This window comes from Ictalurus punctatus, chromosome 2 (genome assembly GCF_001660625.3).
Source record: "Ictalurus punctatus breed USDA103 chromosome 2, Coco_2.0, whole genome shotgun sequence".
Taxonomy (NCBI): Eukaryota; Metazoa; Chordata; class Actinopteri; order Siluriformes; family Ictaluridae; genus Ictalurus; species Ictalurus punctatus.
Genome location: NC_030417.2, coordinates 25,495,719 through 25,507,146, shown reverse-complemented (window position 1 = coordinate 25,507,146; position 11,428 = coordinate 25,495,719). Strand labels below are relative to the sequence as shown.

At 42.4% G+C, this 11,428-nt stretch overlaps 1 protein-coding gene across 4 annotated transcripts in view; it reads right to left on the bottom strand.

The window, feature by feature from the left end:
• The window catches only part of bptf (bromodomain PHD finger transcription factor), a 39,178-nt gene that overhangs the window by 515 nt on the left and 27,235 nt on the right, over positions 1 to 11,428 (bottom strand). For 3 of the 4 annotated variants that reach the window (XM_053674362.1, XM_053674383.1, XM_053674374.1), the window contains 10 exons: positions 10,798 to 11,083; positions 8,318 to 10,614; positions 8,009 to 8,091; positions 7,682 to 7,907; positions 7,164 to 7,450; positions 5,059 to 5,232; positions 4,613 to 4,805; positions 3,283 to 3,367; positions 1,921 to 2,107; positions 1 to 218 (listed from right to left, as the gene is read on the bottom strand). The exon at positions 1 to 218 is cut by the window's left edge and continues 515 nt beyond it. In XM_053674362.1, the coding sequence (XP_053530337.1) occupies positions 182 to 218; positions 1,921 to 2,107; positions 3,283 to 3,367; positions 4,613 to 4,805; positions 5,059 to 5,232; positions 7,164 to 7,450; positions 7,682 to 7,907; positions 8,009 to 8,091; positions 8,318 to 10,614; positions 10,798 to 11,083 (3,855 nt within the window). In that variant the 3' untranslated portion in view covers positions 1 to 181. Of the gene's footprint in view, positions 1,290 to 1,920; positions 2,108 to 3,282; positions 3,368 to 4,612; positions 4,806 to 5,058; positions 5,233 to 7,163; positions 7,451 to 7,681; positions 7,908 to 8,008; positions 8,092 to 8,317; positions 10,615 to 10,797; positions 11,084 to 11,428 lie in introns of all 4 variants that reach the window. The other variant, XM_053674365.1, reaches the window with a different exon arrangement.

Genomic DNA, 11,428 nt, shown 5'->3' with positions numbered 1-11,428 from the left:
CGTTGCTGGTCGACTGGACAAGAACCATCAGTTTGGGTTGAGTGAGAAAGAAAATGGAGAATGTGTAGGGCATCTCTGACATAGAAGATGCCTGGTTCCCTTGGATCGACTGTCCAGAGTTCCCCCCTCCCCCCAAACATATCCTTTAGAGACGTGCGTTAGCACCACGTGTGGTTGTATTCTACGAAGCTGAAGACTGTAGTTTGTTGTTATGAGACCTACAGAATACAAAAGAGAGCAAACTGAAGTGAAGCTGTTTGATGTTTTTTATTGAACAGCGGACATGACACGAGGGGAAAAAAAAAAACAAGACGAACTAAATGAAATGAGACAGACAGCTAAAGGACGCATATGCAATGCCCGGAGGGTGATGATATGGGAGGGACATGGCAGCCATGTTGGCATAAATCTCCAAGGAAAGCCCTTCTGTCATTTTGCAGTATTTCTAGAACCAAATCTTTTCTGAATTTCCATTCCGTTTATAAAAAAAAAAAAAAAAAAAAAAAAAAAAAAAAGTAAAAAAAAAAAAAAAGGTTTTTTTTTTTTTTTTTAAGTCAAAACGAAATGAAATGTCATGGTTATGTCTGTATAGCAACATTACACAAAATATTCAATTCTCCAATTCAGTATCACCTTTTTTTTTTAATAACAAAATCCTTCACAAAAGGATTTAAAACCAGAATCTGCCCAAAAGACACATCTTAAATACAAACTTTTTTATTAATGTTAGGCTGACAAAATATTGCAGATGAATGATGAGCAAAGATTTGTTCACCTTTGAGAACACATGATAAACACATTAATCCAGGACAAGTGGATGAACCAGAAAAGGCTGCATAAAGAGACTAATCCAAATCCATCTTACAATAAAATATACAAAATATTTGACCAGTGCCAAAGTAAACACATTGGAGGAAAACAAGGCATTGTTGTTAGGCATATACAAATAAAATATCATACTTACTAATACGTGATCATTATTAACAAGAGGGTTTAAAATAACCGTGTATGCACTTAAGACATATCTCTTGTGTTCATCGTTTAACAACATGGCTGCCATTCTGTGATTGTCAATGAAGCCATGCTCGGGACACTTTTGGTTTTAATGGGAGGTTTCCCTCCCTGTTGATGAAAAAAACATTACTGAATTAACTTAAATCGTAAAAAAAAAAAAAATCGTGTGGAGTTTCAGCTGCTCATAAAAGAGCAAGTTCCAAGTATCTATAAAAAAGAGAAACTCCACCCCTTCAGCATAGATTCCAGCTATACGTCAGACTCAAGACATCAATCTGCAAGAGAAGAATGAGTGGCGTGAATGACATGCACAACACTGAGATGGAGGAAAAGCACATGGGACAATTTTAATAGACACACGATGTAAGCAGATGGATTCACGTTAGCCCACAAATGAACGTGACGTTTCAGACCACATATGAGAAATAAGCCTGGTTTTAAAGTGCCCATTAAATTGGTATGAGAGCTGTGATTCGATTCTGTATGTTGGCGCATTTCCTTTTGAAACAGGAAGTTGGGGAGGGAGTGTAGCATTTGAGCAAACACTGCACCTCCCAAAAATTTAAACAGACTCAACAGCGGCTTATCATACCAGCTATATTAGAGGCCAGGAGTATAGTGCTCAGTATCTGAGACCAGGGATTCTCAACTTTTTTTTTGAAGCCAGGACCCCCTTTAATTAACAAATAAATTGGCTTATTTTTGTCTTCAGTGCCGAGAGACTTTAAAACACCAGTTTTGATTTCATGGGGACTTTATCACCACTCAAAACCCAACACACACAGACACACACACACACACACACACAAGTGAGATCTAAGAGAGAGAGAAGAAGAAAAACTTAAGTAGAAATATAAGTACAAATAAAAAGGGTTAGACTTCTGTTTCCCCAGAAGCCATTCTCACCTGCTTGCTTTGAAAGCTTTGAGCTTCTGTACAAAGAACGATTCCAAAAACTCGGCACACTGGTAAAAAGGTGAGTCGCTGGGGTTGTAGTAGCGGCAGTTGTCAAAAATTTTGGTCATGTCCGCTACGAATTCCGTTAGCTTGCTGTAAAATCGTTTCTGTACCCTCTGTTCCATTGTGGAAAGATCTACAGGCGAGAACAAGAAACATAAGATTTTACATCGTTGATAAGTACAGTGCGTACAGCACAGTACAGATAAGTAACTTGCACCATTAGTCCATGTACAATAATAAAACTAGGATGAGCTACCTGCTTATATCAGCTCCCCTTTTACCCCAACCACAGTAACTGAACTGATGTCTTTCCTGCTCACTTTGCTTCTTTGTACATGAGAGCAGCTAGTTAAAATTCAGTCATTTTAAATACACTGTTTTACTGAGTAAGTAGTCAATGGAAATGAGAACTGGGAGAATGGCTGCACAACTCTGTAATCATGATCTGCACCTAGCACTAGAGGCGCACCGATGTGTTGGCCGATAATCCGTAATGGCCGACAAAGGCAATTTTTCACGCTATGGGCCATCGGCCGATAGTTTAGAAACATTCGATGATCAGGGCCGATTATATCCTGTCAATCAAAAGAGGGCGGGAAAACACATAGAATTCGTGCTGTGTGTAAAGATGATGTCTCTTGTGTGGAATGAGAACAAAACTGCAGTCTGTAATCTCTGCACTGCTAAAATTTTACACCGGACGCTGCAGAAGTGAAGCAGGAGTTTCGGCGTCGTCTAATTTGTTTATTTATCTTTGCAGTGCTGCTTGCCCTGAAATGATGCGCCATTACACCATTGAAAGCTTTAAATGAAGGGAGTTAACAAAAAAGGATTAAAAGGATTATATATATATATATATATCTCACTGGAAAATATTTTTTTATTATACTTATGGATGGATGAAGACACCAAAAATCCCAAAATACAGTTTCGGCCAATGCCATTCTTCTTTTATGTTTTAACATTATAATTGGGGAAAAATACAACTGAATGACAAATTAATCTTGTTGAGCTTCACTGGCAGTTAAATGTGAGGATGGCAAAGCTCATTTTAAGACATTATATGAAACCCCACGCTACAGTGCTATGCTGTTAGAAGTGATGCTCCTGTACATGCTTTTCTAGCACTAGCAGTTTTTAGTTTTTGGTGTTAATTTCTTTTTTTTTTTTTAAACATTTGAAACCATGTTGCCATAGGCTTTAAAGAGAAAATGCAGCAGCGTAACCTCACAGGGTTTGCCACAAGATACAAACTCGGTAAATTTCAAGTTTAAAACAAATTATTAAAATAATCAGAAATGCTCTTACCCATTGGTTCCTTTATGACCCCATAGTAATCTGGAGCATCATTAGGGTCCACTGGTTCCAGAAACGGCCATGCCATTTTGTGGGTCTGAGGGTCAGATAGGATGATTACACAGTGACTTAACATTTCGACCACAGTACTTAACACTGCCCTCCACTAATATTGACACACTTGGTAAATATGAGCAAAGAAGGCTCTGAAAAATTCTTAATTGTTTAACCTTTTGATCTTTTGTTAAAAAAAAGAAAGAAAAAAAAATTGTGCTCTCATAGATATCAAACAACTGCAAACAAAACACAGGCTTATACAAAAAAATAAATAAATAAAATAAAAAAATAAAAACATTGTTAAATATAGGTGTGCAACAAATCTTGGTACCCTTTTAGTCAATACTCCAGATCCTTCAGATTTTGAGGCCCACGCTGGTGGACTCTCCTCTTCATTTCACCCCACAGGTTTTCTATGGGTTTCTAGTCAGGGGACTGGGATGGCCATGGCGGGACCTTGATTTTGTGGTCAGGAAACTATTTTTGTGTTGATTTTGATGTATGTTTTGGATCGTTGTCCTGATGGAACCAACCACAGCCCATTTTAAGCTTTCTGGCAGAGGCAGTCAAGTTTTCATTTAATATCTGTTGATATTTGATAGAGTCCATGATGCCATGTATCCTAACAAAATGTCCAGGTCATCTGGCAGAAAAACAGTTCCAAAACATTAAAGAGGCACCACCATATTTAACTGTGGGCATGAGGTACTTTTCCATGTGGCTACCTCTCTGTGTGCGCCAAAACCACCTCTGGTGTTTATTGCCAAAAAGCTCGATTTTGGTTTCATCTGACCATAGAACCCGATCCCATTTGATGTTCCAGTCGTGTCTGGCAAACTGAAGATGCTTGAGTTTATTTTTGGATGAGAGTACAGGCTTTTTTCTTGAAACCCTTCCAACCAACTTGTGGTGATGTAGGTGACTTCGGATTGTAGTTTTGGAGACACATATATTTAACAAAGATTTTATATATATATATATATATATATATATATATATATATATATATATATATATATATATATATATATATATATATACATACATATATACATACATACACACACACACGTTTTGTTTGCAATTTTTTGACATCCATGAGAGCAGAGAATTTTTTAATAAAAGATCAAAAGGTTAAAGACAATTTTTCACAGCCTTCTTTGCTCATATTTACAAAGGGTACCAGTATTAGTAGAGGGCACTGCACATAATGTAAATAAAAATAAATAAATAAATAAAATAAATAAAAACCCAGCCTTAATTTATTCCGACTGGCCATAATCACCTGTAAGGAGCGGAGGATTCGCTTCAAACCCTCATAATCCTTATCTGTGAGCGGGGACAGGACGGTCATGGCCTCCTCCGTAGACTGGCACTGAGGGCACACATATTCGTCAATGTGAGTCGCCTCACTCTGCAGAATGCCCACACAGCGTCCATGGTACCAGTTCTGGCAGCGGTCACAGCCAATGTAGAACCTAAACACAAAATCAGACGCTTCTATCAGCCTCAAAAAATAATCAAAAAGCAAAACAAACAAACAAAAAAAACTAGTCCAAGTCCAATCTTCAGCTGGAGCTGTATATCTTTTTTCTTTAACCAATATTCAAAATGTACAAAAAGTACACTGAACAAAGAAAGCTGATTTATTTGACAATTTACTTCATCATTAGCCATAATAAAATTATAAAAGAAATAGACAAAGAACATAAAAAATTCAAAATCACATACTGGGACTCATCGTATGGTGTTCTGCAGATGCAGTAGAGCTCCTCTGAGCTGCCTTCCTGTGCTCTTTTACATTCCATACAGATGTAATCATCCATCTTCTTGGCCTCCTTCTCTGTAATGCCCACACACTCACCATGGTACCAGTTTGAACAGAGATCACAGCCAATATAAAACCTGTAATGAAAATGACAAAACCATTACGTTTTTGTTAAATCATATACAGTTAGGTCCGTAAATATTTGGACAGGAACAATATTTTCATTATTTTGACTCTGGACACCACCACGATAGATTTGAAATGAAACAAATGAGATGCAATTGAACTGCAGACTCTCAGCTTTAATTCAAGGGGTTGAACAAAAATATATGAAACGTTTAGGAATTGCAATCATTTTTATACACAGTTCCCTTATTCCAGGGGCTCAAATGTAATTAGATAGATGAACATAATCAAAGAACATGTTAATTTTTAATACTTTGTCGAGAATCCTTTGTAGGCAATGACTGCTTGAAGTCTGGAACCCATGGGCATCACCAAACATTGGGTTTCCTCCTTTGTGATGCTTTGCCAGGCCTTTACTGCAACTGTCTACAGTTGTTGTAGGTTCACGGGTCTTTCTGCTTTAAGTTTTATCTTGAACAAGTGATATGCGTGCTTGATCGGGTTGAGATCAGGTGACTTGACTTGGCCCTTGTAGAATATTCCACTTCGTTGCTGTAAAAAATGCCTGGGTTGCTTTCACAGTATGTTTTGGGTCATTGTCCATCAGTAAAGCGAAGCGCTATCCAATTAACTTGACTAAATTTGGTTGAATCTGAGCAGTATAATATATTCTTATATACGTCAGAATTCATCTGATTGCTTCTATCTTCTGTCATATCATTAATAAACACTAGTGACCAAGTGCCATTGGAAGCCATGCATGCCCATGCAATCACACTTCCTCCACAGTGTTTTTCAGATGATGTGGTATTCTTCGGTTCATGAGCCGTTCCAAGCATTCTTCATATTTTATTCTTCCCATCATTTTGGTACAGGTTTATCCTATAATCTCTTCAAAGAATGCTTTTCCAGAACTGGGCTGGCTTTTTCAGATGTTTTTTTTCCAAAGTCTAATCTGGCCTTTCTATTCTTGAGGCTTATGAATGGTTTGCACCTTGTGGTGAACCCTTTGTATTTGCTCTCGTGAAGTCTTCTCTTTATGGTAGACTTGGATCATGATATGCCTACCTCCTGGAGAGTGTTCTATACTTGGCTGGATGTTGTGAAGGGGTTTTTCTTTACCATGGAAAGGATCCTACGCTCATCCACCATGGTTTTCTTTCGTGGACGTCCAGGCCTTTTTGTGTTGCAGAGCTCACCAGTGTGTTCTTTTTTTCACAGAATATACCAAACTGTTGATTTGGCCACTCCTAAAGTTCCTACTAGCTCTCTGATGGATTTTTAAAATTTTTTTGCAGCCTAAGGATGCCTGTTTCACTTGCATTGAGAGCTCCTTTGACCGCTCCTTTGACCGCATGCTGTGGGTTCACAGCAACAGCTTCCAAATCCGAATGCCACACATGGAATCAACTCCAGACTTTTTACCTGAATAACTAATGAAGAAATAATGAAGGAATAGCACACACTTGTTCATGAAACAGCTTTTGAGTCAAATGTCCAAATACTTTTGGTCTCTTGAAGTAGAGGACATATTAAAGAGCTGAAAATCCTAAACCCTTCCTCCAATGTGGATGTGAATACATTTAAATTAAAGATGAGAGACTGCATTTTAAAGACATATATTCATTATTTAAATGTAACTTTAATATGTTTTGGTAAACAGCCAAAATATTCACTTGACCATGTCCAAATATATATGGACCTAACTGTAGTTATGATAACTGAAAATTTGGAAAATACTTTTTTTTTTTTTTTTTTTTCTTTAGGTACACTTATCATAATTGCCTAATTTATAACCAGGTTCTACTTGCTTTAATTAATTATGAGCTACAATTTCCATTTTCAAGAATACATCACCTCATGCCAGGCAAAGCTGATCAATTTTAGAACAACTTCAAATTTGACAAATGCTTTGACATTGTGAGGTTTTATAAATCCTTACTTGGATTCGTCGTAGGGTGTTTTGCATACACAGTACAGTTTTGTGTCTCTCTTGCTGTCCTTCGATGAGGTGGAGATCATCTTCTTCTTCTTGCTCTTAGACAAGGCTGCATCGCGTTCCTCGTCTCGTTTGCGTTTATGACTGGAGGGTGGCGAAGTGACCGTGGAGAAGTGTGTGGAGAGTGAGGCTGCCTGAACACTAATGGCTGTGGCAGCTGCTTGAGATGCTGCCACCTGGGCTTTCTCCTTCTCTCTCCTCAGCTTGCTCAGATCTTTCCTCAGCTCCTCCTATGAACAATGGGGAAACAGGAAAAGAGCAGAAAAGAAAAAAGTCCTAAATACTGGAGCACTGACTGATTAAATAGCTTCCAACTGTTCACTTTCTACTGCATCAGTTAACTAAGGATAATTACCTAATTTTTGTACTACATTTCACTTTTCTAATAAGATTATACCCCTTTTACGTGAACTGCGCATACAGATGCTTAACTAATGTTAGGAAAACTGTAATGCTCTTACCTGCACCTCCACCTGTAACTCCTTATCTAGCAGTGCTCTCTTCTTCAGGATCTCCGCTTTCAGCTGCTCTTTGTGTTTAAAGAGCAGAGCCGAAAGCTTGCTGGCGTTCTGTTTGCTGCGTTTCTGCTCCACCGACTCCTCCCGCTTCCGCTTTTTGGCTGCCTGCTTTTCATCTTTGTCGATCTTATCCAGTATGAACTTCATCACCTGGTTACACACAATCATCCTGCACAGAAAACATGCACCCAACATGGGGAAGGTACATAACAGATCAAAAGGGTTGGATCAGAATATGGATGCAAGTGTAGTATAATTATTTTTTTTTACCTCTGATTCTCCTCCCTCTCTGCAGGCGTCATGGCTTTCTTCTGCTTTAAGTGCTCTATGACTGCATTCTGTTTCATGACCACCTAAACAGCACCAGAAACTAAAGTGAAATCATCGGCAAAAGTCTTCTAACTTAACATAAAATGTCCTTGCAAAATACCTTACATTTTAAGGCACCATAAAATGTTTCTCTGCCCAAAATTCATTTACACTTTATTATCAAATAACCTTTTTAAAATCATCCAGTTTTTCAGGTTGCAGTTTAGTCATTTTAGTCATTGTGGTTAAGAGCATCTACAAATTCTGTACCTGCTTCTGCAGCAGCTCACTCTGACTGGCAGCCTGTTGAGCCTGCTCCCTCTTAGCCTCTTGCTGCTTCTTCTTCTGCTGCTGCTGATCTCGCAGCTGCTGGATGCGCTGGAGTTGCTCCTGGACACTGGCTGTCTGAATAGTCACCACATTCTGGATCTGATGCGTCTGCACTTGGCCTCCACCCTGCTGCTGGATCTGGATAGGCAGCTGCAGTTTGATCTGCTGGGGAAGGGTACCATGCTGGGCCTGGGCCTGGAGCTGTGCCACTTGGTTCTGGATGTGGGACAGAACTTGCTGCTGGATCCCTGGAACATTAAGAAGCTGGGCAGGGAGCTGGATCTGAGGCCGAACCTGAGTTACCGTGGTCTGGGTTACCTGTGGGGCTACAGCAATGGAGGCTACCTGTGTTGGGGGGGGAGTCACTTGGGCTACAGGAGAAACAGGTAAGGGGGAAGTGGGCTGGACTGGGGTTTGAGTAGGCATATGAGATTGAGTTTGGGGCTGTAGTTGTGGCTGGGGTTGGACACGAGAAGGCTGTTGAGGCAGGAGTTGTGGCTGTTGAATCTGATGTTGCAGCTGAGGATGGAGTTGGGGTTTCGGTTGGGACTGAGGCTGTGGCTGGAGCGGCTGTTGGGACTGAAGCGGTGGCTGGAGCGGCTGTTGGGACTGAAGCGGTGGCTGGAGCTGCTGTTGGGACTGAAGCGGTGGCTGGAGCTGCTGTTGGGACTGAAGCGGTGGCTGGAGCTGCTGTTGGGACTGAAGCGGTGGCTGGAGCTGCTGTTGGGACTGAAGCGGTGGCTGGAGCTGCTGTTGGGACTGAAGCGGTGGCTGGAGCTGCTGTTGGGACTGAAGCGGTGGCTGGAGCTGCTGTTGGGACTGAAGCGGTGGCTGGAGCTGCTGTTGGGACTGAAGCGGTGGCTGGAGCTGCTGTTGGGACTGAAGCGGTGGCTGGAGCTGCTGTTGGGGCTGAAGCTGTGGCTGGAGCTGCTGTTGGGGCTGAAGCGGTGGCTGGAGCTGCTGTTGGGGCTGAAGCGGTGGCTGGAGCTGCTGTTGGGGCTGAAGCGGTGGCTGGAGCTGCTGTTGGGACTGAAGCGGTGGCTGGAGCTGCTGTTGGGACTGAAGCGGTGGCTGGAGCTGCTGTTGGGACTGAAGCGGTGGCTGGAGCTGCTGTTGGGACTGAAGCGGTGGCTGGAGCTGCTGTTGGGACTGAAGCGGTGGCTGGAGCTGCTGTTGGGACTGAAGCGGTGGCTGGAGCTGCTGTTGGGACTGAAGCGGTGGCTGGAGCTGCTGTTGAGGCTGAAGATGGAGCTGGGATTGCTGTTGAGGCTGAAGATGGAGCTGGGATTGCTGTTGAGGCTGGAGTTGCTGTTGAGACTGCAGTAGCAGCTGGGGTTGGGTTTGCTTTTGAAGATGAAGTGCCTGGGGTTGTGGCTGCTCTTGAGGCTGAAGTTGTTCCTGGGGTTGGGGCTGCTGTTGAGGCTGAAGTTGTGCCTGGGGTTGGGGCTGCTGTTGAGGCTGAAGTTGTGCCTGGGGTTGGGGCTGCTGTTGAGGCTGAAGTTGTGCCTGGGGTTGGGGCAGAAGCTGTGCCTGCTGTTGAGGCTGAAGCTGTGCCTGCTGTTGAGGCTGAAGCTGTGCCTGGGGATGGGGCTGCTGTTGAGGCTGAAGTTGTATCTGGGGTTGGAGCTGCTTTTGAGGCAGGAGCTGCTGCTGAGGCTGAAGTTGTGCCTGGGGATGGGGCTGCTGTTGAGGCTGAAGTTGTACCTGGGGTTGGGGCTGCTGTTGGAGTTGGGATTGGAGTTGCTGTTGGGTCTGAAATTGTGGCTGTGCTTGAGTCAGCTGCTGAGGTTGAAGCTGCTGCAGGGGTTGGAGCTTTGCTTGCTGTGGAGGTTGTGGTTGGAGCTGCTGTTGAGACTGGATTTGGAGCTGTGATTGGGGTTGTGATGGAACTTGGTACTGCAACTGGGCTTGAAGTTGAGGTTGAGTCTGGATTTGCGGTTGTTGCTGGAGCTGGCTTTGAAGTTGTGGTTGGGTTTTGGCTTGTGGCTGGGTTTGATGTAGTTGGGCTTGGGACTGGCTTTGTGGTTGTGACTGAGTTTGGGGTTGGATTTGGGATTGTGGTTGCAGCAGGGCCTGTGCTGAAGAAAACTGAGTTTGGAGAGTAGGAACTGGAGCAGATGTTGTTTGAGATGTGCTGGCTGGCTGTAACGTAGGTTGGGGTTTAGAAAGAGAGGGTGGAGATGAGGGAAGGCTGGAGGGTTGGGTGATTGGTGAGAACTGGGCTGCAGGTTGTATTGCTGGAGAAGAATCAGACACAAACACACTATCGGTCTTTTATATAACCAAGCTGTTATTCTTTATTTATCTTGACCTGGCCTTAAAACAATTTCCCTCAGCAATCAATAAAGCACAATCTCTCTCAATTCAATTCCTATAATATAAAAGAACAACCACCTTCATAGACGTATCGCATATCTTACCTGGCCGCGTTGGCATTGTAGGTACCGCGGCGGTGGTGGTGGTAGCTGGGCTGCTGCTAGCGGGAGTTGCTGAGGTGCTGGGTGCGGATACAGTAGGAGCTGGAGTAGCTGGTGCTGGTGGCATAGGAGTGAAGAGGAAGCGCTGGACCTGGCCATTTGGCATAGCTGCCTGCATGAGCTGCTGACCAGGACATGGGATCACCGTTACACCCTGTGGGATGACCTGCAGCTGCCCTGTGGTCTGCCCCTGACCCTGGATCACCACAGTCAAACCTGGATTCCCACCCTTCATAGAGACGTAGGAAAAGACAGTTCAGCTGAGTTAATCATCAAATATGTTTGCTATGTTACTTCACAAAGAAACAAAAAAGGGACATTGGGTAGTCGAATAGTTTTTTAGAAGGTCTGACCAAAGATGGTACCTTATTATTAGCAGAAATTGAATGCATCTGATACAAAGGGTACAGTTTTAAATGAAAAATGTACTCATGGCAAATATATAAAGCACAGCAAAAACTCAGTTACTTTTTTTTTTTTTTTTAAACTGTTGTCATGCCCCTGTGTTCAAACACCTTTTGAGTTGATTGAATGAGTCATAGGAAATGTGAAATAAAGGAGTCACCAGTAGTGT